We start from the raw sequence: 25,851 nt of genomic DNA, 5'->3' as shown, positions 1-25,851 counted from the left end.
AAAAAGTCAACACAATGTCACAACATCCATCTGTGAGGGCTTTGTGTGCACGCACAGGCTAGCACGTGTAATATAAAACAGTCACTCTACTATCGTGGTCTTGTCTGTTTAGTCTCTTGTCACTCAGTACTGCAGTAACACATGTTCTGCAGCATGTTGTCTTGTGTAGCTCATTGTTATTTGTGCTGTCAACGGAAACAACACTACCTTTTATGGCACATGTAGCCAAGTGGTTAGAGCGTTGGACTAGTAACCGAAAGGTTGCTGGATCGAATCCCCGAGCTGACAAGGTTTAAAAAAAATCGGACGTTCTGCCACTGTGCAAGGCAGTTAACCCACTGTTCCCCGGGCATGGTAGACGTGGTTGTCAATTATGGCAGCCCACCTGAACCTCTCTGATTCAGAGGGGTTGGGTTAAATGCGGCAGACACATTTCAGTTGAATACCTAGTCAGTTGTACAACTGAATGCATCTCCCTTTCCCTTACACTCTTGTCAATCAAGCTTAACCACACAATCCCTGTACCCACTTCTTTTTGCACACAGGATAGGCCAAGGCTATAATAATCACATATTCTCATGTGGTCCCTCTTTGTGTAATTTGAAGGTCTGTTACTTTTGCTGCCAGAGCGCACTGAGCAGAGTGCACATTGCATTACTCTAGTGGAGGATGTGGGCGGGGTCACCCTTTGTGGTGAGAGAAGGATGCATAGGCATTTTCTACACACTCTCAGCCAAGTGATGCCGGGGGGTTACAAATTGTCTACTGGACATTGGGAAGGCCTTATGGAGTCGACCATAAGTGGGTGTAATCTATTTGGGTCGATGGATGGAGCGTCTGGTGAGAGATGATAGCGCACATTACCAGACATCAGAGATGCCAATAATAGTGTGCACTGCACGCCCATGGGTTTGAACTCTTCATACTCCCTGTTGCGAAAGAACAAGGCCCTATTTATTGTTGTCCAACAGGATGGAGATGAAATTGACAACCCTGACCTTGGATTGAAATGTAGATCCTAAAATAAAACTATCCCGTACATATTCATGTAAACTGTTTCTGGGTGTTCTGGCTAGAAATCAGGTGAACTGAACATTAAGCAGAACCGCCGCCGTGTTCTCTGGAAAATCGTGAGCACGCTGCCCCGAAGCAGCGCACATTCCGGCAGACAGACACTCCCATAAAAATGTGCTCTGTCAGAGGCCTGCTGTGCTGCCCGTCTCCCCCTCTGAGCCCAGGGAGCGTCTGTCTGTCTTAGCTGCTATTCCGCATCAGCGCTCTCCTCCTCAGACATGAAAACAACCTCCCTATTCCCCTTCTGGGCACAGGCTGCCCTTCTCGTTTGTTTAAACCAGACGAGGCCAGCCGTGACGGGCGGCAGTTTTTCCAGTCTGGTTTAGGTGAAGGCAGCCAGGGTAGTCAAGGCTGCAGCGTGCGGTTCCCTCGGCGACCGCTGAATACTAGCTTACCTGACAAACTGTCTTGTGTAATGTATGGGGCTGTGCTGTGGAGAAGCTGGGTCATAGATACTAGTTTGTCTGCCGCCCTGCATTTCATTATAGTGGGACGGGGCTGGGATCTGCAGGAGGAGGGGGCACCTGAGGATGAGGGGTAAAGACAGGAAATGTTATGTGAGACTCGAGATTAGGCATACTTATCTGTCTTGCTTTCAATATGTTGACGTTGCCTGTTAGTAATGCAGTACTATGCTTCAGAGGTTTTTGACAAGTCCTCTTAGCTATCGAAACAGATGAGTGATCTTGAGGACCAGGGGCCTCACTGTAAGGGTTATGTTAACTGCAGGAGATTTTGCCAGATAGTAGGTTATTCATAACCATAGTGCCGACTGTACACACTATGCAAACCTGGTTTAACCAAGCCTGGAAACATGGCTGTGTGCGTATTGGATATGTTTGACTGTGTGCAAGGCAGATGATAATGTGTGCGTCTGTGTTTCTGCGTTCTGAGAGTCTCTGTTATATTGATGGAATGATTTCCTGTGTGGGAGATTCTGTATACAGGTAATCGCATACTCAATATGTGCCTTCTACCCTGTGTCTGTGACTCGTGCCTATACTTTTCTTTCATTTGGATGGATGTTCTCTCTCTCCCTATGGGCAACCTGTTCTGCAAGGACTCTGCCTGCCTGCTTTATCAATATTTCATTGACATAAATACCACTATACGTCTGCTCTGTGGCTTCAAACGTGTGTACCTGGGTGTGAGCGGCCCAGGCAGTAGGGTGAAGGCTTTATCTGTTTCTGCCCAGCAGGGAAGAAGCTCACAGATAAGTTCCTCTCCTCTTTGAAAAGCAGAACCCCCCGCAGGTAGAGGGGGAGAGTAGGGAGAGAGAAACCCGTGATCTTCTTCAACTCTGGAATAAGGGCTGGTTCAGGGAGGGGAAGCGTGCACATAAGGCCCTAAAGAAGAATAAAACGAAGTCTCTTGTCTCCTGTTCCGCCTCAAATATCGCCTCTTAACGTGCAAGGTAACATGTAGGAGCGCGTAGATAAGCTAACTTGATAAAAGCTCTTTAAAAAGATCATTCAATGTCACAGCCTTGGATTTTTGGTTTAGGACTCTATTTTCTATATATAAGCCCTAGCTTACATTAGGGCTAGGCGGTATACCGTATTTGACTATATACCGGTATTGATGCATGGACCGGTTTGGGTTTTTATTTGACCTTCTATAACGGTATTTGAATGTTTGGTCTGTTAAATGTGATATGCAGTGTGTGACGTCCATTTTTATAGTTTACTCCGCTACTTGAGTCATCCCTCTCCGCTCTCTCTCTCCCCACGCCGCTTTCCATACAGACCTAGTCCCACCCCATGTCACTCAAGGAGTGCATTTGTTGTTGCTTGACCACGGGACACTTTCGTTCAGTCTGTATGGTCAATGCGGCACATGCAACAATGTTTCCAATTTGATCTTAATATAAATCCACAAGTGTTGTATAATTACAATATTAGTTTCTTTCTTACATCTGCAAACAGCTAGTTTGTATTTTCTTAGCAAGTTAAGCTAAATTGTGTTAGCCACTAATGCTAATTGCTAGTTAGCTGGCTAGTGCTGGTGGAGGCCTAAATCAGCAAGTTGTTTGTGCAACAGTGTCTTCTAAATCAAAGAGGAATAGGCGAAGCATGAATATGTTGGCTATATGAATAAAGATTTCATGTAGCCAAAAATTATAGGGTCCCCTAGGAAACGCGTAACATAACTTTGGTTCCTACCCTGTCACAATAACTCATCCATGGCATTTTCATTTGTTGTCATGTCAAACAACACTATTCAAAGTGACCACTATTATTTCTATTCTAACTATAGAATTATAATAAACATTATATTTCCATGATTCCAGAAGTTCACCCAAGTGTTTTGATCTAGAATGTATGTGTTGCCACCCTAAAGTCGGTCACACACTACTCATAAAGTACATTTTGATGTTTTAGCAGAAGAACACTGCATTAGCCATGGCAAAATGCATTACATTGCAGAAAATTGGCTTTATAACAGCAACATTTTCTCATCTCTATGGTAGAATTGCAGGAAAATGGCTTTAAAAGAGCAAAAATTTCTCTCAGCTCCATAGGTAAGTAGGCCGTCATTGTAAATAAGAATTTGTTAACTGGCTTGCCTAGTTAATTAAAGGTCAAATACAAAAATGTATTAACATAAATGTGTAGAATTGCAGGAAATTGGCTTAGAATGCTAAAAGAAGTATTAAAAAAATCTGCCGCACTAACAATCTACTGCACCCCCTGCGACACCCACCACCGTAAACTCCTTTCAACTCGTACATTTTCAACTTGAATTAATCAAAAACATAAAATACTGTCAAATTTGAAAAATAGCATATGATATTTTGGTCAAATCGCCCAGCCCTAGCTTACATGCTGACCACACTGCTCGCAAAATACTTTTACAGGTACATGTTATTCAATCATTGCACCCACACTGCTCGCTCGTGCCAAAGAGCATCTGCGTTGCCAGGAGCTAAAATAGAAGTCAGTTCTATTTGTGACTATGAACGCGGTGCAAGTCCTGCTTCTCCCATCTCCTCATTGGTTTATAGAAGCAGATACCCATGTGCCATCTCCTCATTGGTAATACCCATGTGGGTCATTTGAAAGATGAACTGAGGTTGGTCAGTCATGGTAATACACCTTTTAGTTATGGTATGTTCAGTCATGGTAATACACCCACTGGCTACAGGTTATACACTCGTAGCTAGCGCTCCAGCAGGTATATCTCACTGGTCACCCCCAAAGCCAATTCCTACTTTGGTTGTCTTTCCTTCCAGTTCTCTGCTGCCAATGACTGGAACAAATTGCAAAAATCTCTGAAGCTAAAGACACATGTCTCCCTCACTAGCTTTAAGCACCAGTTGTCTGAGCAGCTCACATATCACTGCACCTGTACATAGCCCACCTGTAAACAGCCCATCTATCGACCTACCTCATCCCCATACTGTATTTATTTATTTATCTTGCTCCTTTTTACCCCAGTATCTCTACTTCTGCACAGCTACCATTCCAGTGTTTTAATTGCCACCATGGCCTATTTATTGCCTTAACGCCCTTATCTTACCTCATTTGCACTCACTGTATGCAGAGTTTTTGTTTTCTTTTGTTCTACTGTATTATTGACTATGTGTTGTTTATTCCATGTGTAACTCTGTTGTATGTGTCAAATTGCTATGCTTTATCTTGGCCAGGTCGCAGTTGCAAATGAGAACTTGTTCTCAACTAGCCTACCTGTTTAAATAAAGGTGAAATAAAAATAAAAATGAAAGTTACATTGCAATCACGATAAGTCTAAAGAAGGCTGGAAGCAGGTGCGATGACTAGAAATTATACAGTTGACCGTTTTATGTGTGGATTAATTGTCGGAGTAGAGGACCTTGTGGATTTCAGGTAAAATAACAATTCAACGTTTATATCCCAGGACAAATTAGCTAGCAACAGCAAGCTAGCTAAATAGGACAAATTAGCTAGCAACTGCAAGCTAGCTAAATTGCCATAAATGTTTAATGCTTTTTGACCTGTCCCCAAATTAATATCATTGTTTCAGAGTTTGTTTTTGGTATTTCCACCTGCGTGTCGTGATCACGTTTGGTCTGGGGGGACAAAATCAATTTGCGTGAGAGTCCGATTTGGGTATGGTGTTATTTTTGCAGGGTAGAGGTTAAAATAACAAGACTTGAGAAAATGGCGTGCATAAACAGGCGAAGCAACGCTCATCTCATCAGTGACATTCCTTCAAGGTGCATTTTAGATGATCAAATTGTGTTTTTTATTTTTATTTTTTACATTTTAGTACCACTTTCTGAAATTGGTTATGGTTAGGTCTAATCACGTTCCAGATATTATAAAATAGAGCCCTGGAGGATAAGATTAAGATTTATTGTGCCTCCTGTTTAAAATGATTTAATTAAATTGGGACTGGAAAAGCGCTTTCAGTGTAAACTGAAGCGACTAAACGCAAATATATAAAGTATGTAGAACGGGCGGCAGGTAGCCTAGTGGTTAGATCGTTGGACTAGTAACTGGAAGGTTGCAAGATCAAATCCCCGAGCTGACAAGGTAAAAATCTGTCATTCTGCCCCTGAACAAGGCAGTTAACCCACTGTTCTTAGGCCGTCATTGAAAATAAGAATTTGTTCTTAACTGACTTTCCTAGTTAAATAAAGGTCAAATTCTTTTTTTTAGAAAAGATTATGGACCTAATATATTTTAAAATAATTGAATATTTGAGAACTAACAATTCATTAAAGCTAGACAGTAAGGGAGAATTGACCATTCCAAAAATAATTGATTTAGCAGTGTGGATTTGATGTTTTAGCAGAAGAACACTGCATTAGCCATGGCAAAATGCATTACATTGCAGAAAATTGGCTTTATAACAGCAACATTTTCTCATCTCTATGGTAGAATTGCAGGAAAATGGCTTTAAAAGAGCAAAAATTTCTCTCAGCTCCGTAGGTAAGTAGGCCGTCATTGTAAATAAGAATTTGTTGTTAACTGGCTTGCCTAGTTAATTAAAGGTCAAATACAAAAATGTATTAACATAAATGTGTAGAATTGCAGGAAATTGGCTTAGAATGCTAAAAGAAGTGTTAGTGCGGCAGATTTTTTAAATAATCTACTGCACCCCCTGCGACACCCACCACCGTAAGCTCCTTTTGATCCAGACACAACCCTGCATGGTATAACGTCTTAGTTAGGTCAAAGGTCAGAATGCAATCTGTTGACTGAACCAACAGATACCGCCACCATCATTTTAAGGCAAGCTGAGAGGTCAAACTCAACTCCTCCCCTGTAGCTGAGTCATGTCCACTCCCCCACTCATCATCTTGGCTGATGCAGTCACACCCCTACAGGCACAAGCCTCATACACTGTTGCTCTGCAAAAAAACATATGCAAAACCCCTCTCTCCCCAAATAGCCCCCCCCTGGCTATCTCATCAGGATCAACAGTGCCAACTCTCTGCACGCTAGTCTGCCTACCGCCTGTCAGCACTGACTGGACCGTTCTACAGACACTGTTTATAACAGGCTCATTCAAATACACGGCGTCAATGACTAACACTGATGATCTGTCAGTTGATCTTATTCAAATAGGCCTTTCTGATACGGTCTGATCAGACAAGCAAGTCATGTAATTCAATGTTTTTCCACTGAAATGAGCTTAGGCCTATTTAAATGGTTGGGCAAAATTTAGATGGAATATAATTTAAAAGCTGATTAATGTTGTCTGAGGTGTGAGTGGTTTTTCCAGCCAGTCGCCTCCGTTTGTGACTCAGATCAGAGGCAGAGTCCATGGTGGAGTCAGTCACCTGAGGTAGTGACTCATGCGTTGCTTCCCTGGTCAGGTGACTTGGTAAGGTAGTTAGTTCTCTGCTCTGTATGTGAGTCTATGGAACTGGGACACCCATTGCTCTCAATACTATGGTGCTATTAATAGGAATACAGAGAGATTTGATTTTCCTGTTCTCTGTGTGTGAGATGGGGGATTTAGGAAAAGACTGTGGAAAAGGGACTGTTCAGACCAACTGTAAATTCACAGTTCAAGCTGGGTGTGGGCTTCCTGTCCAGAAACAAGTGAGTCAACATTCTACCAAAATGTTCTGAGTCTCTCAGCTCTCCACAATCGGGGATTTCAGAATGGTTTGGTGCCGGGCAGGCGGTGTCTCTGTCTAAGCACACTACAGCAGATCTCCCCACACACACCACAAGTGGTCTGTTGATGCGTGTTAAGTGCATATTTTAGCAAGTGCTGTGCTTCTCCCACTGGCCAACATAAGCGGTTGAGTGTGGTAAAAGCAAACGCATCAGGTAGGTCAATAATTAACAGTGGGCTTTAATGAGTTAGTGTAGCATTTCCCAAACTCGGTGCACATTTTTGGTTGCCACAGCCCTACACAGCCCTACACAGCCCTACACAGCCCTACACAGCCCTACACAGCACTACACAGTAGAGGTCGACCGAGCATGATTTTTCAACGCCGATACCGATTATTGGAGGACCCCAAAAAAGCTGATACCGTGTAATCGGACGGTTTATATTTATTTATTTTTTAATAATGACAATTACAACAATACTGAAAGAGCACTTATTTTAACTTAATATAATACATCAATAAAAATCAATTTAGCCTCAAATAAATAATGAAACATGTTCACTTTGGTTTAAATAATGCAAAAACAAAGTGTTGGAGAAGAAAGTAAAAGTGCAATATGTGCCATGTTGCAGTTGTGCCATGTTACTCAGAACATGAGAACATATGAAAGTTGGTGGTTCCTTTTAACATGAGTCTTCAATATTCCCAGATAAGAAGTTTTAGGTTGTAGTTAATATAGGAATTATAGGACTATTTCTCTCTATACCATTTGTATTTCATATACCTTTGACTATTGGATGTTCTTATAGGCACTATAGTATTGCCAGTGTAACATTATAGCTTCCGTCCCTCTCCTCGCCCCTACCTGGGCTCGAACCAGGAACACATCGACAACAGCCACACTCGAAGCAGCGTTACCCATCGCTCCACAAATGCCGCGGCCCTTGCAGCGCAAGGGGAATAACTACTCCATATCTAAAAGCGAGTGACGTTTGAAACGGTATTAGCGCACACCCAGCTAACTAGCTAGTCATTTCACATCGGTTACACCAGCCATTAGGCTGATAGGCTTGAAGTCATAAACAGCGCTGTGCTTGCGAACATCTGCTGGCAAAACGCAAGCAAGTGTTGTTTGAATGAATGCTTACGAGCCTGCTGCTGCCTACCATCGCTCAGTCAGACTGCTCTGTCAAATCATAGACTTAATTATAACAACACACAGAAATACGAGCCTTTGGTCATTAATATGGTCGAATCCGGAAACTATCATTTTGAAAACAAAACATTTATTATATAGAACCGTTTTGGTATTTTATCTAACAGGTGGCATCCCTAAGTCTAAATATTCTTGTTACATTGCACAACCTTCAATTTTATGTAATAATTACGTAAAATTCTGGCAAATTACCCTGCGTGCAATGAATGCAAGAGAAGTTATACAATTTCACCTGGTTAATATTACCTGCTAACCTGGATTTATTTTAGCTAAATATGCAGGTTTAAAAATATATACTTCTGTGTATTTATTTTAAGAAAGGCATTGGTGTTTATGGTTAGGTACAGTCTTCTAACGATTGTGCTTTTTTTGCAAATGCGCTTTTGTTAAATCATCCCCCAGGGTTGCATCGATTATATGCAACGCAGGACACGCTAGATAATATCTAGTAATATCATCAACCATGTGTAGTTAACTAGTGATTGATTGATTGTTTTTCATAAGTTAAGTTTAATGCTAGCTAGCAACTTACCATGTCTTACTGCATTCGCGTAACAGGCAGTAACAGCCCTGAACAAGGCAGTTAACCCACCGTTCCTAGGCCGTCATTGAAAATAAGAATGTGTTCTTAACTGACTTGCCTAGTTAAATAAAGGTATAAAAAAATACTAAAATAAAACCAGCTAAATTTCGGATTGTTATGAAAACTTAAAATGGGCCCTAATTAATCGGCCATTCCAATTAATGGGTCGACCTCTACTACACAGCTGATCAAAGCTTTATTATTAGTTGATTATTTGAATCAGCTGTGCACCCCTTGGGGTCCTGAGGACTAAGTTTGGGGAAACCCTGAGTTAGTGGCAGCCAGATGTGGGCTCACTGAGGCAACACACACACACACACACACAGTGAATGAGTGTGTGTGTGTCAACCTTGTGAGTGTAGTAGTGTCCCTATCGGGTGTGCACACAGCCAGTCAACGTGTCTGGAGTGCCTCCTATAGCCTGGGGTCTGTCCATACTGGCCGGGGTCTCGGCCACAGTCTGAGGGATCGTTAGGCTGACCGAGCACGTTCACAACATTTAGTACTGGGCCCCCGCTGACAGACACGCATGCCCCGGAGCTGTGCTGATGCAGGGAGACAGTCCTGCTTTTTACTGGATCACATTTTCTCGGCCTTGGTTTCTGCAGTGTCCTGATTCTCTTACTTGACAGCCTGATCCAGCCTCTCAGCCTCAGCACCCACTCAGGCCCCAGCCGGGTTTGTCTGGAGTCTGAACACTGACAGTCTCATTCCCTCGTTCTAAATGAATCGCTCCTCCTCTCCTTGTCTCTCTGTAGTTTATTGGTCCCAGAGATGGTCATGGGATCTGTGGGAGGTGTAGTCCTGACCTGGTGGGTTAGCAGGTTTCGGTCAAGGCCAGGTATTCTTTTTGTTGTTGTTGACACGGCTGCAATCCAAGCCTGTTCTCTATGGAACTGGAATTCACCCAAGGTCAATATTGCGTTTACCCCGGTAAACACAGGATCAAAGTCCACTGCTGCCATTCAGCTCATCTTTACCCCTCCGCTTGCGGCATTAGCACCCGCAGTCACACACTCCTCTATTGGCTCTCCCTTTGTTCTATTTGTTTATCCATCGCTTCTCAATAACACAGATTAGGATTACAGATTAGGGGAGATGCCCGGAGGGAATGTAGAGAGTATGGCAACAGAGAGGCTGGAGTTGAGACATGAGATTGGGATGAATATTTAGACAGGTGGACAGATGCCTTCTAAAATGGCCACCACATCTGGAAAAAGCTGAGGCCTAGATTTAGTAATGTAAACTACCCACACAGTGGTGGTGTTTGATCTGTCAGCGATTTGACATGCATCGTCTTTGCCTCTCCCTCTCTGTGGCTCTGGCATCTGCCAGTGGGTCCTCTCTCTCTGACTGGGCCTGTGTAGTGTGGTTGAGGTATAGGTTTGGCCCAGTGTTGCTGGCTGGCTCTGGATCAGAGCTCCATTGACCAGGGCCTGTGTCCCGAATGAGCCCACTCCTTTGTCTGCCTCAGACCGGCTCTGCTGGTCAGCAGCTTCACACACACACACACACACACACACACACACACACACACACACACACACAGTCCTGGGTGGTCCGTCGGTAAAGGCCAGTGTGAGAACAGACCAGACTTGAATTCTGAAAAGGTATCAGAGCGAATGGATTTAAGGCAAAAGCTTTTGTCCCGTAGTGGATAAAACTGCATCCAGGAATCCCTGCTATATGTTCTGGAAACACTCCTTGTTCTACAATCCTCCCCTAGTCACTGAAGGTTGTGGACAGGTGTCTTTTATACTGATAAGTTCAAACAGGTGCCATTAATACAGGTAACAAGTGGACAGAGGAGCCTCTTAAAGAAGAAGTTACAGGTCTGTGAGAGCCAGATATCTTGCTTGTTTGTAGGTGACCAAATACTTATTTTCCACCATAATTTGCAAATAAATTCATTAAAAATCATACAATCTGATTTTCTGGATTTTTTTCTCATTTTGTCTGTTATACTTGAAGTGTACCTACGATGAAAATTACAGGCCTCTCTCATCTTTTTAAGTGGGAGAACTTGCACAATTGTTGGCTGACTAAACTTTTTTACCCCACTGTGTGTGTGTATATATATCTACAACAACACTGAATTAACACTTAACTTAATAATATACATAAATGAAATCGATCTAGTCTCAAATAAATAATGAAACATGTTCAATTTGGTTTAAATAATGCAAAAACAAAGTGTTGGAGAAGAAAGTAAAGGAGCTTTTTTACATGGCACATATTGCAAACGTTTAAGTTCCTTGCTCAGAACATGAGAACATATGAAAGTTGGTGGTTCCTTTTAACATGAGACTTCAATATTCCAAGGTAAGAGGTTTTAGGTTGTAATTAATATAGTATTTATAGGCATATTTCTCTCTCTACCATTTTTTATTTCATATACCTTTGACTATTGGATGTTCTTATAGGCACTATAGTATTGCCAGCCTAATCTCGGGAGTTGATAGGCTTGGAGTCATAAACAGCGCTGTGCTTCAAACATTGCAACGAGCTGCTGGCAAACGCAGGAAAGTGCTGTTTGAATGAATGCTTACGAGCCTGCTGCTGCCTACCACTGTTCAGTCAGACTGCTATATCAAATCATAGACTTCATTATACGAGCCTTAGTTTCCGGATTTGACCATATTAATGACCTATTATTTCAAAAACAAAATGTTTATTCTTTCAGTGAAATACGGACACGTTCCGTACCTTATCAAAGGGGTGGCAACCCTAACTCTAAATATTGCTGTTACATTGCACAACCTTCAATGTTATGTCATAGTTATGTAAAATTCTGGCAAATTAATTACTGTCTTTGTTAGGAAGAAATGGTCTTCACACAGTTCGCAACGAGCCAGGCGGCCCAAACTGCTGCATGTACCCTGACTCTGTTTACACTGAACGCAAGAGAAGGGCACAATTTTCCTAGTTAATATTGCCTGCTAACGTGAATTTCTTTGAACCAAATATGCAGGTTTAAAAAATATATAGTTGTGTATTGATGTTTATGGTTAGGTACATTGGTGCAACGATTGTGCTTTTTTTGCGAATGCGCTGTTAAACCATCACTCGTTTGGTGAAGTTGAAGTCGGCTGTGATTCGACGATAAATTAACAGGCATCGCATTGATTATATGCAACGCAGCACAAGCTAGTTTACCTAGTAATATCATCAACCATGTGTAGGTAACTAGTGATTATGTTAACCTTTCTAGGGCAGGGATTCCGCTAGCGTTTCCGCTGAAAGGGCAGCGCGAAATTCAAAAATATTTTGTTTAAATATGTAACTTTCACCCATTAACAAGTCCAATACAGCAAATGAAAGATAAACATCTTGTTAATCTACCCATCGTGTCCGATTTAAAATAAAAAAATAAAATTAAAATAAATAAAAATGCTTTACAGCTAAAGCACAACATATGATTGTTAGGTCAGAGTCAAGTCAAAAAAAAACACACAGCCATTTTCCAGCCAAAGATAGGAGTCACAAAAAGCAGAAATATAGATCAAATTCATCACTAACCTTTGATTATCTTCATCAGAGGACTTCATGTTACACAATACATGTATGTTTTGTTCGATAATGTACATATATTTATATCCAAAAATCTCATTGTACATTGGCGTGTTACGTGCAGTAATGTTTTGATTCCAAAACATCCTGTGATTTTGCAGAAATACTCATAATAAACATTGATAAAAGATGCAAGTGTTATTCACAGAATTAAAGAGAAACTTGTCCTCTATTCAACCGCTGTGTCAGATTTTTTAAAAACTTTACGGAAAAAGCATAATCTGAGAACGGTGCTCAGAACCCAAAACAGCCAGCGGAATATCTGCCAGTTTGGTATCAACAGAAGCTAGGAAAAAAACAACTAAATATTCACTTACCTTTGATATTTATCAGAAGGCACTCCCAGGAATCCCAGTTCGACGATAAATGACTGATTTGTTCCATAAAGCCCATTAGCCACTTGTTGATGGCGTGTTCAGCCCAGTAATCCATCTTCATGAGGCGCGAGCACTTCCTCCAGACAAAAACTCAAAGTTCCGTTACAGTCCGTAGAAACGCATACAAATTATGTATGCAATCAATCTTTAGGATGTTTTGAACATAAATCATCAATAAGGTTCCAACCTGAGAATTTCATTGGCTGAAGAAAAGCATTGGAACGAGAGCAAACTCTGTCGGGAGCGCACGTCATGAGACCGAGGCTCTCTGCCTCTACCAGACCACTCACTCAGAGCTATTATGAGCCCCTCCTTTATAGTAGAATCCTCAAACCAGTTTCTAAAGACAGTGACATCTAGTGGAAGCCCTAGGAAGTGCATCCTCATTCATATCTCACTGGGATTTCATTAGGCACTGTTTTGAAAATCGACTTCTCACTTCCTGTTTGGATTTCTTCTCAGGTTTTTGCCTGCCATATGAGTTGTTATACTCGTAGACATCATTCAAACCGTTTTAGAAACTTCAGTGTGTTTTCTATCCAGTACTAATAATAATATGCATATTTTAGCATCTGGGACAGAGTAGGAGGCAGTTCAGTCTGGGCACGCTATTCATCCAAAAGTGAAAATGCTGCCCCCTATCCCAAAAAGGTTCAAATGGATTGTTTTTTTTATAAGATAAGTTTAATGCTAGCTAGCAACTTACCTTGGCTCCTTGCTGCACTAGCGTAACAGGTGGTCAGCCTGCCATGCACAATGCTGTTTCCTCGTGGATTGCAATGTAATCGGCTATAATCGGCATCCAAAAACGACGATTACTGATTGTTATGAAAACTTGAAACCGGCTCTAATTAATCGGCCTTGCCAATTAGTCGGGTCGACCTCTAGACCTGATGGATACCCCCCAGCCGTAATGCCCTTCTCCCACCACAGGGACACTGCACAATTTACTGTGTGTGTTTGAATGAATGTATGTTTGTCTATCTGCTTCAGTGGGCCGTCTTATTTATGTGCTTTGTGTGTGTAGGCAAGTAGTGGAACATGTTTCGTGAGAGGGATAAAAAGGAATGGCTGAATAGAGAATACCCCAGAACCACGTTAATAAAGACTCTCTTTCTCGCTCGCCTTCCCTTGATAGCAGGAACGGCCAGATCATTGCCTCACTCCCTGGCGTTACTCTCATCCACCCCTCCCTCTCCTCGCTCTCTCCCTCCTTTCATGTTCCTTCCTCTTTCCCTCCAGCCTCCCTCCCTCGGTCCCCTTCTGAACCCTCAGGCCACAGATCAGCCTGCTGTCGAGAGAGAGGGGGGAGACTAAGAAGGATAGGGCTGTTGTGAATATGGATAGAGGGAGAGAAGGAGACCAAGGCTTGCAGAGCTGAACGGACAGAAAGGAAGAGAGGGGGTCAAATCAAAGTGAACACGAGTCTTTTCCAGCCGTCAGTCATCCCATTAAGACAGCTCAATGTGCTCTGTTGGCAGTGTTGTGAATGGCTATGGGTGAGTAGGGTCAGGGCAGGGAAACTGGGTCAGTCACTAGATGTGTGTGACGCGTGTGTGTGTTTCTGATTAACGTTAGATCTTCACACAAGGCCAGGGAATATTAAGGCGGCGTGACTTTGAGGCCTTGATTATGCTGCCAGCTAGGTTAACAACCTGTCAGGACATTTAGCTCTCATTTAAACACTGTGTGTATCCTCAGACGTTTGCGTCATTGTGCAACCTCTTCAGAGAGTGGCTGACCATTACGAGTGGCATTGCTGGATGCCTGGGGCGGTTGGAATGACTTTTCAAATGCACACAACTACCTCTCCATCCACCATGGTAGAAGGGCTTTCTGACAGGATGCTCAAGCCATCAGGTTTCATCTCTAAAACACGACCAAAACTGTTCAGGGATCCTCAGTGCTGCTTTGTTCTATGAGGGAGTTAACTTTTACAGAAGATGGGTGGGGTGTCATGGTGGACGTTGGCAGTTCTCTCTAAAAGTGGATGTGGCTCTGCTCTAAACGGTGTCTAGTCAGCCACTGGGCTTCACGCATGGGTTTTGCAAACACGCCACACGTCCTGTGACGTGGCTTATAAATAACCACTGTGTAGACATGCCCAGAGAAAGAGGAAGTTGTCTGGTGACCCTTAACCCCTCTGCGCCTGGACAAACAGACCTCTCTCTTTCTCCATTCTCCCTCTTTCCTCCAGCTAAAAAGATGATTATGTTCTTATTCATCCAAATATGTCACTTCCTGGTGTGAATATGCTGCGTGGTTTAGGTCCTCCATGCTAGCATTGAGAACAGTGAAATGAATGTCTAATCTCTCCCCCTCTCTCTCTCTCTCTCTCTCTCTCTCTCTGACAGTACTGGCACAAAGGATGCTTCAGCTGTGAGATCTGCAAAATGACTCTAAACATGAAGAATTACAAAGGCTTTGAAAAGAGACCATACTGCAATGCGTAAGTAGTCCCCAAACCTGTGTGTGTGAGAGACGTAATAGAGGTTCGCAAAAGGCTCAGGTGTTCGTCCCTCTCACCAAACAGAAGTGGCTGATTTAGCCTATTGCGGAAGACTGGTCCAGAGACTGACCCAAAGTGGTGTGTGTGATGTTCCAAACCCAGCTGTGTGTACTTCAGAGCGCTGTAGAGCCTCCTCAGTTCCTCCCTTCCTTATTTCCTCATCTCCTCTCCTCCATTTCTGTGTCTCTGGCTCACCGAAGAGAAGAGCTGGGTGTGGGAAATGGCATGCTTACACCCCCTCCTTGTCAGGGGGCCAACAAGGAAAATTCCACAAGTTCCTCAGCAGTGACACACGCACACACCAGCCAACTCATGTTTCACACACACTCCCACTCAAGCCCACGCTCCTACGGCTGGTTAGGAATCCTTGGAATTCCCCTCTCTCCGTGCCAATCCTTTTTGATTGTGTGTTTGGGGAAAGAAGGCGTGGCCAGTTAGTGACCCCCTTCCCTCACATACACACAGTTAGTGACATGCACTCAATTACACGTCTGGCTAGGAAAACACTCTTTAACTAATGATACGCCCTTACAACCTTCTCCGCGTCTCAATATGTTTGTCCATCTGTCTCTCTGCCCAGAATCCAACCAGGAAAACACACACACACACATGAACTTTGAATACTGGAGAGTAGGGAGTTTCCCATGAACTTCCTACTTCTCCAGTCACTCACTTAGATCCCGATCTTTCAGAGAGATCATGCGGCTTTGCCTTTAGCAGGATCATCTCTATTCTCTCCTCAGACCTCCGTTCTCGCTCTCCCGCCTTCAGGAAGCAGGCTCCTCCAGACTGTTTATTGCTCTTCTTTCCGTTTGTGTAGATCCCTGTTCGTCAGAGTAAACCCCATCAGCGGAAGAGCCCCCCCCCGGCTCTAACTCTACTATAACTGTGTTGTGGTTTTACTGTGATCATAGCGTAGTTTTCTCTCTGCAGTGGATAGAAGTTTGTTTTCACTCAACGCTGCCCACCCACAGCTGGGCTGAGAATCCCTGTGCCCTGATTAGTCGGCCAGCTCACAGGGGGATTGTAGGAGATTTAGGAGGGCGGACAGATTGGAAATTCTTCTTGGCAATTTTGTTTCCGTGGAGTTTGAGAGCGCCTTGGGCAAGCTACTGTCATACCGTTGTTGTTCTCATGACCCCTGGATTCACAAACGCTGTAAACAAACTTTAATTTAATCAATAGTGTTTATAGAGGTTTCACCTTGACCAGTCCCACCATGTTCCATAGCAGGCTAATTCAAATATGGACCTCCAAGTCAGTTCCATTGTTGATCAGGCCTGGGAACTGCCAGAGACCTCACCATACGATATTATCACTGTACTGAGGTGCACTTACAATATGTATTGCGATTCAATACCGATTTGATGTTCCAAAAACATTGCTCTGTGTGTGTCTGCTGAAGAGACGAGAGCATGAGGAAATTAGTTGTTTTGATCAGTCATAGAAAGAAGTGCTGAAAACCATGTTGGCTCACTGTTTTAAAAAAAAAAGGAGAACAAACTATTGGGTGAAAATGACTGGCGTTTTGGCGCAGGTACAGCCGAGTAGCACTACCTAACCCTACTTAGTTTTTATTTTATATATACAAATCGGTGCTTTGACTCAAATCTTCCCTTCTTACCGGTGACTGCGACACCAGGTGGGTGAAATGAATTGTCAGAACGGGTAGAACAGAAACTCAGCAGTACTCCGGACCTCCAGGCTCAGATTTGAAGAGCCCTGTTCTGTAGTAACACAGTTGGCAAGTTTTACTTTCAATTTGTGTCTTTAACTGTATAGTTAATGAATAACAGAAGTCAACACAAGCCATTCTTTCTGAGAGAATGACATAATCCCAGTGTTCTAGCAGGTACTTTTCACAGTTTGCCCAAGTGCTCAGTGCCAGGTCCTGATCGACACTGACGGGATAAGAACCCAGTCAGTGAAATGTCTCCGCCAGACATGTTTTAACATTTTTAGCCTCTATGTCATGGCTTCTTCTGTCAGTCTCCCTGTGTGGACACCAGTGAGACGGCTTGGTCTTAGCGACGTCTCTCTGTGTTCTGCCATCTACACCAGCTCAGTCCCGTAGATAAAGACAGGCTTACTACACACCTACTCTATAGTACTCTGCCCCAGCCTACCTCGGAGTCGCTTCCATTGATGTTTTCCCCCGACCACGATCCAGGGCCACATCGGGTATTCTCATCCCAACGAGGGTTAGGCTAATTAATTTAGCATTGAGGGTAAACTGATCCTAGATCAGCTACTTTGTCCTTGAGTGCCCCTATGGACAGGAGTGGGTGTGGCCTACCAGAAAGTTATTTTCCACCTGCTCCTAGTTCCACTATGCCAGTAACCCTTGCTCTCTCCAGTAGTTAGTTAGTTCCTGTTCTATCGTGTTCTACTGGAGAGCGCAAGGGTTACTGGCATAGTGGAACTAGGAGCAGGTGGAAAAGAAGCAGTCTAATGTGTGTTTGTGGTTGTCATTGATAGCAGAGGGAGGCAGTGTGTGACTCCTAACCTTGTTCCACTGCAGCCTGACAGATGAGTGTTATTGGTTACTGACGCAAGACTCATACATGTACAGGCATTACATAGCCTTCACACACACATTCCTGTATAACTGGTCCACACAAGTATAGTTAAAGTCATGTACACACACACACACACACCAAAACAAACTCAAACGCACAATGAGTATCAAGTATCTGTGTGCCAGCTGCACACTCGCCTCTCTGTTCCATGCTGCAGCAGCCTAAAGCACAAAAGGGGCTCTGTAGAGCACACACTGGCCACAAACCAACCAGACACACCCGTATCCCCAAATAAAACCTACAAATAATCTATTATGACTTTTAGAATGAAGTGTGTGGAGTGCACCTCAGTTTCCCCAAGCCGCCCAGTCATAGTCCTAGAGCTCTATAGAACAGTAGATTACAACAGGATGCTGTTACCAAACGTTACACATGACATGGCAAACTGAGGCTTCAGCTCTAACCCTGACCTAAGCTGCCCGCTAGCACAGCCAACCACTACATTTGAATGGAATTTGATAGCAGTACTCTCTCTGCCTTTTCAGGAACGTGTGTCTGAGCATACACGGACCTGTGTGTGCTTGCACGCTCCACTGCAAGGAAGGTTGCAGGTAGCCAGCCGTTAGAGGTAAGGCAGCAACCGGAGGGTTTCCAGTTCGAATCCCGGGTCCAACAGGACAAATTGTCCAATAAGTGAGCTGGCAACCAGAAAGTTGCTGGTATCAAATCGTAGATGCATTTGCCTGCCGTTGTGCCCTTGAGCAAGGCCCTTAACCCCCCACAACAACAGCTCCCTGGTTGCTCAGTGTGGCAGCCCCCCACACTTCTCCAACAACCCTGTATGTGTGTCTTTTGGAGGGGTTGGGTTAAAAGTGGAAGTCACATTTTGGTTGGACCTTGTGTACAATTGACCAGTTTAAGTGATCTTAATCTTAATATCACACAACCTGTAAAGTGCTCTGTTCAGCACTTTCACTATACTCTGGGCTCACACTCCCTCTCTGCTGTTTGAGCTGAGCTGTGTGTGGGTTTAAAAGTGCTTGTTAGTTCTTTTCTCATTCCTGGTATTAGATAATTGCACAGCATTCTTCAGAAGGCCTCATTGTTTGAGGCTTTGAGCTCGTCCGTCTTTCTACATCAGTTTAAGTATAAATTAAATTACCAAGTTGTCAAGGAAACACTAAACATATTGCCTAACTGGGATACCCGATGCAGGGGGTGGCGGATTGAGGTCGTCCCACCCCCTGGGGCATGCTGGGTAGTGGAGTCCATATGAGCAGCTAGATTCAGTTGAGGGAAACAAATGCTTCGTTTGCAAATTATGTCTGAGTGTTGGAGTGTGCCCCCGGCTATCCATAAATATTTTTTTTTTTAAATTGTGCCGTCCTGCTTGCTTAATATAAGGAATTGGAAATGATTTATACCTTGATACTTAAGTATATTTAAAACTAAATACTTTTAGATGTTTACTCAAGTAGTATTTTACTAGATGACTTTTACTTGAGTCATTTTCTATTAAGGTATCTTTACTTTTACTCAAGTATGACAATTGGAAACTTTTTCCACCACTGGTTTTTCCACACCTGCTATGACTCTCAACCAGGCATTTAGTAACCTTGAAAGAAACATCCCCACCCCCACAACGCATACCCTCCTGCCAGTCCTGTTGATGGTGACAGGGGCCAGAGATGTCATCTGTCTACATGGGTTCCTAATTCACCCTGGAGACAATCTCTAACAATGACTGAGGTTTATTTGAGCTGCCTTGCTTTTCTTAAAATTTTAGATTCTTCAAGTCATCTGGACCTCGAAACCAGTTCTGTTGCCTTTAAAAAAAAAAAATGTCTTCCCTTGACTGATTTTAGACCTGGGACACCAAATGGGTGCAATGAATTATCAGGTATAACAGAACCAGCAGTAGTCCACACCTGGTAGGTCAGATTTAAATACACCTTTTCTAGACCAGTGGTTCTCAAACTGGGGCCCCGAAAAGGTTTTGTGGGGTCGTCAGTGTGAATCTGAATGGGGGAAAAATACATTTTTTTCCCCCTTCATTTTTACGTTTGTATTTAATATTGATACCTTTGCCCATTCGACCTGGTTACTAAACATAAGTTTACAGTATTGCATCAAATGATTCTCAAAATCTCAATCTCAAAAACATAATCTGTGCTTCAGAACACCAATGACCAGTCATCAGCATTGGTGCGCAAAGGCGGGAAAGCGCATATCCAGATTAGTGACTAGAAAGCACTTGCCTGGCAAAAACAGTACATTTATAGTATCCACGTAAAACACTTCAGCAATCTGCTATAGTCACGTCTTTGCAACTGCAATAGGCTACCTGGTGATTTCATTGATCCTTTTCATATTTCAGATGGGCCTAGTTTGAGTGTGTTGTCATCATATACCTCAGTGGTGGTACTGGTTGTATGTCTGGAGATGGCTGTAACATCACACTACCGTCAATACTTATGGGATGAAGATGTAACATTCTGGCGAATGGATTCCGATATTTGTGAGGACGAGAAAAGCTACAGACCGATCACGCGTCCAATCCTGTAACCCGCGCTGCGTACAGGTAGGCCGTATGATGCTGCTTGGCCGGGACTCCAGGGAAGTAACATGTTATCCCTCGTTCCAATTGGCTGCTAACATGAATGACATTCAGTTATTTGGTCGACTTTAAGACACCGAAATGAGTTTTACACCTGCATTTTAAACTGAACACGACAAAGTCTACACCTGTTGTATTCGGCGCATGTGACAAATAACATTTCATTTGATTTACCTTGTGTTTTAGGGCTGTAATAACAGGTTACGTTTGCGCAATGCACGGTGATTTGTGCATGTGCGTGAGAGCAGGTCGCGAGCTTTGAACCACTCTTTTTGGGGGTTGCCAGTCAAAAGGGGTGAGAACCACAGTTCTAGATGGTGTGCCTGTGTGAATACCCTGTGCTAATGTTTTCCTCCTCCCTCTCCTGTGTTTTTACAGACACTACCCCAAGACAAACTTTACCTGTGTGGCCGACACTCCCGAGAACCTCCGCCTCAAACAGCAGAGCAAGATGCAGAGCCAGGTAACTAGCTACACACCAGAACACACACACCCTTCCTATTCCATTTTACACGCCTGGTAATCCCAGTTCACAGGCCTTGTAAGACCATCAGTGTGGAAGTAATTAATGATCCTTATATTGAAATTGTCTTTGATGCTTTAATGGTCTATGATAGGGCTATTGATGCAGGGACCGTGTTGGGTTTTTACTTTACCTTCTAAACCGGTATTTGAATGTTTGGTTTGTTAAATGTGATATGCCGTGTGTACTGTCAACTTTTAGAGTTTATTTCGCTACTTGAGTCATCTCTCTCCCCTCTTTCTCTCCGTGCCACTATCCACACAGACCTAGCCACCTTGTCACTCAATGAACGCATTTGATGTTCCTCAACCACGAGACACTTGCGTTCGGTCTGCATGGTCAATGCTGCACATGCAACAATGTTGACGACAACAATGCTTTTTTTCACTTTGCTTCTCAATATAACTCCACTAGCGTTCTAGAATGACACTTAGTTTGTGTTTCTTACATCGGCAAACAGCTAGTTTGTCTTTTTCTTAGCATGTTGCCCTAAATCTTGTGAGACGCTAATTGTTAGTCGCTAATGCTAATAGCTAGCTAATAAATGTAAGAGCAAACGTAGCTAGCTAAATCAGCATGTTTGTGCCACCGTATCTTCTAAATCAAAGAGGAATATGCATAGCAAGAATATGATAGCTACATGACGTAGCTAAGAGAACATGAGATGTAGCCAAAGCTTATAGGGTCCCAGAGGAAACGCATATCAAAACTTTAGTTCCTACCCTGTCACAATAACTCCTCCCTGGCATTTTAAATCATTGTCATCTCAAACACTGTATTCAAAGTGCCCGCTATCATATTCTAACTATAGAATTACAATAGTCATTCTATTTCCATGATTCCAACAGTTTTGCTCTAATTCGCAAGGCAAAACGCAATTGCTAAATCTGTTTAAAAAGAAGTCCTAGATTATTTGCCCATATCGTGCAGCCCTATGTGGCAGTGTGGAAATGATCTCCATTGAGCAGTGGTGTAAAAATGCTTTCAAGTACTATATATATATATATATATATATATATATATTTTTTTTTTACTATCTGTACTTTACTGACAACTTTTATTATTACTTCACTACATTCCTAACGAAAATACTGTACTTTTTACTCCATACATTTTCCCTGACACCCAAAAGTACTCGTTACATTTTGAATGCTGAGCAGGACAAGAAAATGGTTCAATTCACGCACTTGTCAAGAGAACATCCCTGGTCATCTACTGCCTTGGATCTGGCAGACTCACTAAACACACATGCTTTGTTTGTAAATGATGTCTGAGTTTTGGAGTGTGCCCCTGGCTATCTGTAAAAAAGAAAATGGTGCCATCTGGTTTGCTTAATATAAGGAATTTGAAAGGATTTATAATTTTACTTTTGATTAAGTATATTTCAAACCAAATACTTTTAGACTTTTCTCAAGTAGTATTTTACTGGGTGACTTTTACTTGAGTCATTTTCTGTTAATGCATCTGTACTCAAGTATGACAATTGGCTACTTTTTCCACCACTGCAATTGAGTGCAGGAAATGCAGAAATGATGAAAATGCTGACATTTGTTTTGCTTGAATTGAACAGTATAAAACAATCAGAATGGAGAAATGCATTCTAAGTGATTTCAATGAGAATGTGTTGCCACCTTAGGCTCACTCACTCTACTCATAAAGCAAATAACTTATTATTCAAAAACTAAAAATACAGTCATGCCATCCATTTTTTAAATTTGGTTTAGTTTTATAAATACGGCGATATAATAATTTGTCGCTATCGCCCAGCCCTAATCTATGATGCTGCTCTGGCTCTAATGATCTATGATTCTCTAATGATCTATGATGCTGCTCTGGCTCTAATGATCTATGATTCTCTAATGATCTATGATGCTGCTCTGGCTCTAATGATCTATGATTCTCTAATGATCTATGATGCTGCTCTGGCTCTAATGATCTATGATGCTGCTCTGGCTCTAATGATCTATGATGTTCTAATGGTCTATGATGATACTCTGGCTCAAATGAGCTATGATGATCATTCCTGTTTGTGGAGACACTCCTTTAAACTGCTAGGATTTGTTGTCTCGCTCTCCTCCCACATGTTAGCATGCAGTCATCCTCTATCTTCCTGCTTGGTTCTCTGCCTGTGTCATTGCAGATTCTCCTCCAGTCATGGTTCTCCTTTTCCTCCCCTCCCCCGCCTTCTCCTCTCACTCTTCTCTTTTCCCCTCTTTCGTTCATTCATATTTTACCTCCCCCAGAAGAGACAAAGTTCCCCCCCTCTTTATGACAAAGAGCCTGTCTCTATTGGCATTCCTCTCATTTCCCTCCTCTTCAGATTTCACTTTCTCTTCCTCCTTCGACCTCCCTCCTCCTGTATCAGTGTCTTTCCGTCTTTTCCTCTCGTAAAGTATTGTAATGAGGTGTGACAGACCTCCCTACCCTGCTACCATAGCAATAGGGTTCCCGTGGCAACACTGCGGGCAGTGGTGAGGGGATAGAGAAGCGGCCCCAGTTCACCGCACACTAACACCCTCCACCTCCATTCGCCACTCTAACACAAATCATGAGCTGGCATGGGCACACACACAGACGTACAGTAGCTAGCTACAGACACACACACACTTGCATGTTCACAGTTTCCGAGACACATGGACAGTTTGAGTCAGAGCCTATTTCCTGTCTACTCCTCTAATACTCTATGACAGGGCCTCTGCTACGGCCACACAGTGTGTTCAGGAAACGTCTATGGGAGGCTCACAAAAGGACCCTTAGTCAGCCACCGGTACATGGAGTATTCCCCACACACTTACTCCATTCACACACAGCTACATTTACAAATCCTTTAGTTTATATTAATAATGTTCCCATGTTCTCAAGTGTGATAATGATACGTATTTAGGAGGACAGGTTATTAGTAGTTTGTTGAACAGACTAACACCCCATGTAGAAAAACACCATCTGTGCCGGTCTCTCTCTTCGCTTTGATTCCCCCCCATATATCACACACTCACTCTTCGCCAGCTCTCTTTGCCACAAGAGTCATGTGGACTGGAAGCGATAGTCCGACTCAGTCCCGAAGCCCCCTCACTAGTGTCTCTCTCGTTCCATCTCTCTGTATAAAGTGAGAGGATGACTAGAAGACTAGATTTGGAGAAATGGCCACTGCAGTCAGTCACAGTCCAGGCCCATGCTGATTAACAGCACCACCACCACCAATCCGGATTACATGCAGAGGGGATGGGCGTGTGTTTGTGTCTCTGTGTTTGTTTCTCTCTGTGAGTGTGCTTGTGTCGGGTTTAGCTGTGGATTAGCAGCCATACTTGACTGACTGTCCCAGTGTATGTAGTCTGCTAACCAGCTCCCAGGGGGCTCCAAGAGGACTGGGTGGATCCTAGAAGTCCAGTAAACAAATGCTGAGACAACATGGCCACACAGAGATAAGAGACCAGCCACACGCACACACACACACAGAGGCTAATGAGACAACTGACAGATGCTGGAGCTAGTATCTACAGCACCAACCTACAGAGGAGATCAACCAGCTCCACATCTCTGCTACGTGTAAACACACACCGCCTACATCATATGACAAAGTGCAGTAGCTCTAAAACGGACACACACACCACCAACTCTCCAACACACACCACAGAGAGCAAGTCTCCAATCTCATCTTATTATAGCAATAACAGGTGACCCAGTTTGGGTATTTAGTTTTTTTTTCTCCCCTCTTTCAAAATAGACTGTTATTCTGGTACTTCCTGTGATAGAAGGCTTATTTCTATCGGCCAGGCTCTGAGGCCTGGTGGCTGCTTGGAGATCTGGACATGGTTTGGAGAGAGGTGGTGGGGGGGTTTGGGGGGGGGGTATTGAGAAGACTGTGGGTGAAAGGTTATGAGAGACAGTTGGCCTTAATAAAACTGTCTGGAAAATGCATTGGTTTGTCCAACTGCTAGAACAGGAGAGTTGGGGTGTAGAGTTGAAGTCGGAAGTTGACGTACACTTAGGTTGGAGTCATTAAAACTCGTTTTTCAACCACTCCACAAATTTCTTGTTAAAAAACTATAGTTTTGGCAAGTCGGTTAGGACATCTATTTTCCATGACACAAGTCATTATTCCAATAATTGTTTACAGTCAGATTATTTCACTTATAATTCACTGTATCACAATTCCAGTGAGTCATAAGTTTACATACACTAAGTTGACTGTGCCTTTAAACAACTTGGAAAATTCCAGAAAATTATGTCATGGCTTTAGAAGCTTCTGATAGGCTAATTGACATCATTTGAGTCAATTGGAGTTGTACTTGTGGATGTATTTCAAGGCCTACCTTCAAACTCAGTGCCTATTTGCTTCATGGGAAAATCAAAAGAAATCAGACAAGCCCTCAGAAAGAAATGGTATACCTCCAAGTCTGGTTCATCCTTGGGAGCAATTTCCAAACACCTGAAGGTATCACGTTCATCTGTACAAACAATAGTATGCAAGCATAAACACCATGGGACCACGCAGCTGTCATACCACTCAGGAAGGAGACGCGTTCTGTCTCCTAGAGATGAACGTACTTTGGTGTGAAAAGTGCAACTCAATCCCAGAACAACAGCAAAGGACCCTGTGAAGATGCTGGAGGAAACGGGTACAAAAGTATCTATATGGACAGTAAAACAAGTCCTATATCGATATAACCTGAAAGGCTGCTCAGCAAGGAAGAAGCAATTGTTCCAAAACCGTCATAAAAAAGCCAGACTACGGTTTGCAACTGTACATGGGGACAAAGATCGTACATTTTGGAGAAATGTCCTCTGGTCTGATGAAATAAAAATAGAAC

At 43.0% G+C, this 25,851-nt stretch overlaps 1 protein-coding gene across 1 annotated transcript in view; it reads left to right on the top strand.

Annotated features, from left to right (window-relative positions):
* LOC112258628 (LIM and SH3 domain protein 1) overlaps positions 1-25,851 on the top strand; it is a 42,130-nt gene that overhangs the window by 1,290 nt on the left and 14,989 nt on the right. Inside the window, exons 2-3 of the mRNA XM_024433138.2 lie at positions 15,227-15,321; positions 20,896-20,980. Coding sequence (XP_024288906.1) covers positions 15,227-15,321; positions 20,896-20,980 — 180 coding nt within the window. The remainder of the gene's footprint in view (positions 1-15,226; positions 15,322-20,895; positions 20,981-25,851) is intronic.

The sequence above is a fragment of the Oncorhynchus tshawytscha genome, linkage group LG09, assembly GCF_018296145.1.
Source record: "Oncorhynchus tshawytscha isolate Ot180627B linkage group LG09, Otsh_v2.0, whole genome shotgun sequence".
Classification (NCBI taxonomy): domain Eukaryota; kingdom Metazoa; phylum Chordata; class Actinopteri; order Salmoniformes; family Salmonidae; genus Oncorhynchus; species Oncorhynchus tshawytscha.
Note: the sequence above shows the minus strand (reverse complement) of the source record. Positions and strands in the feature narration are given on the sequence as shown.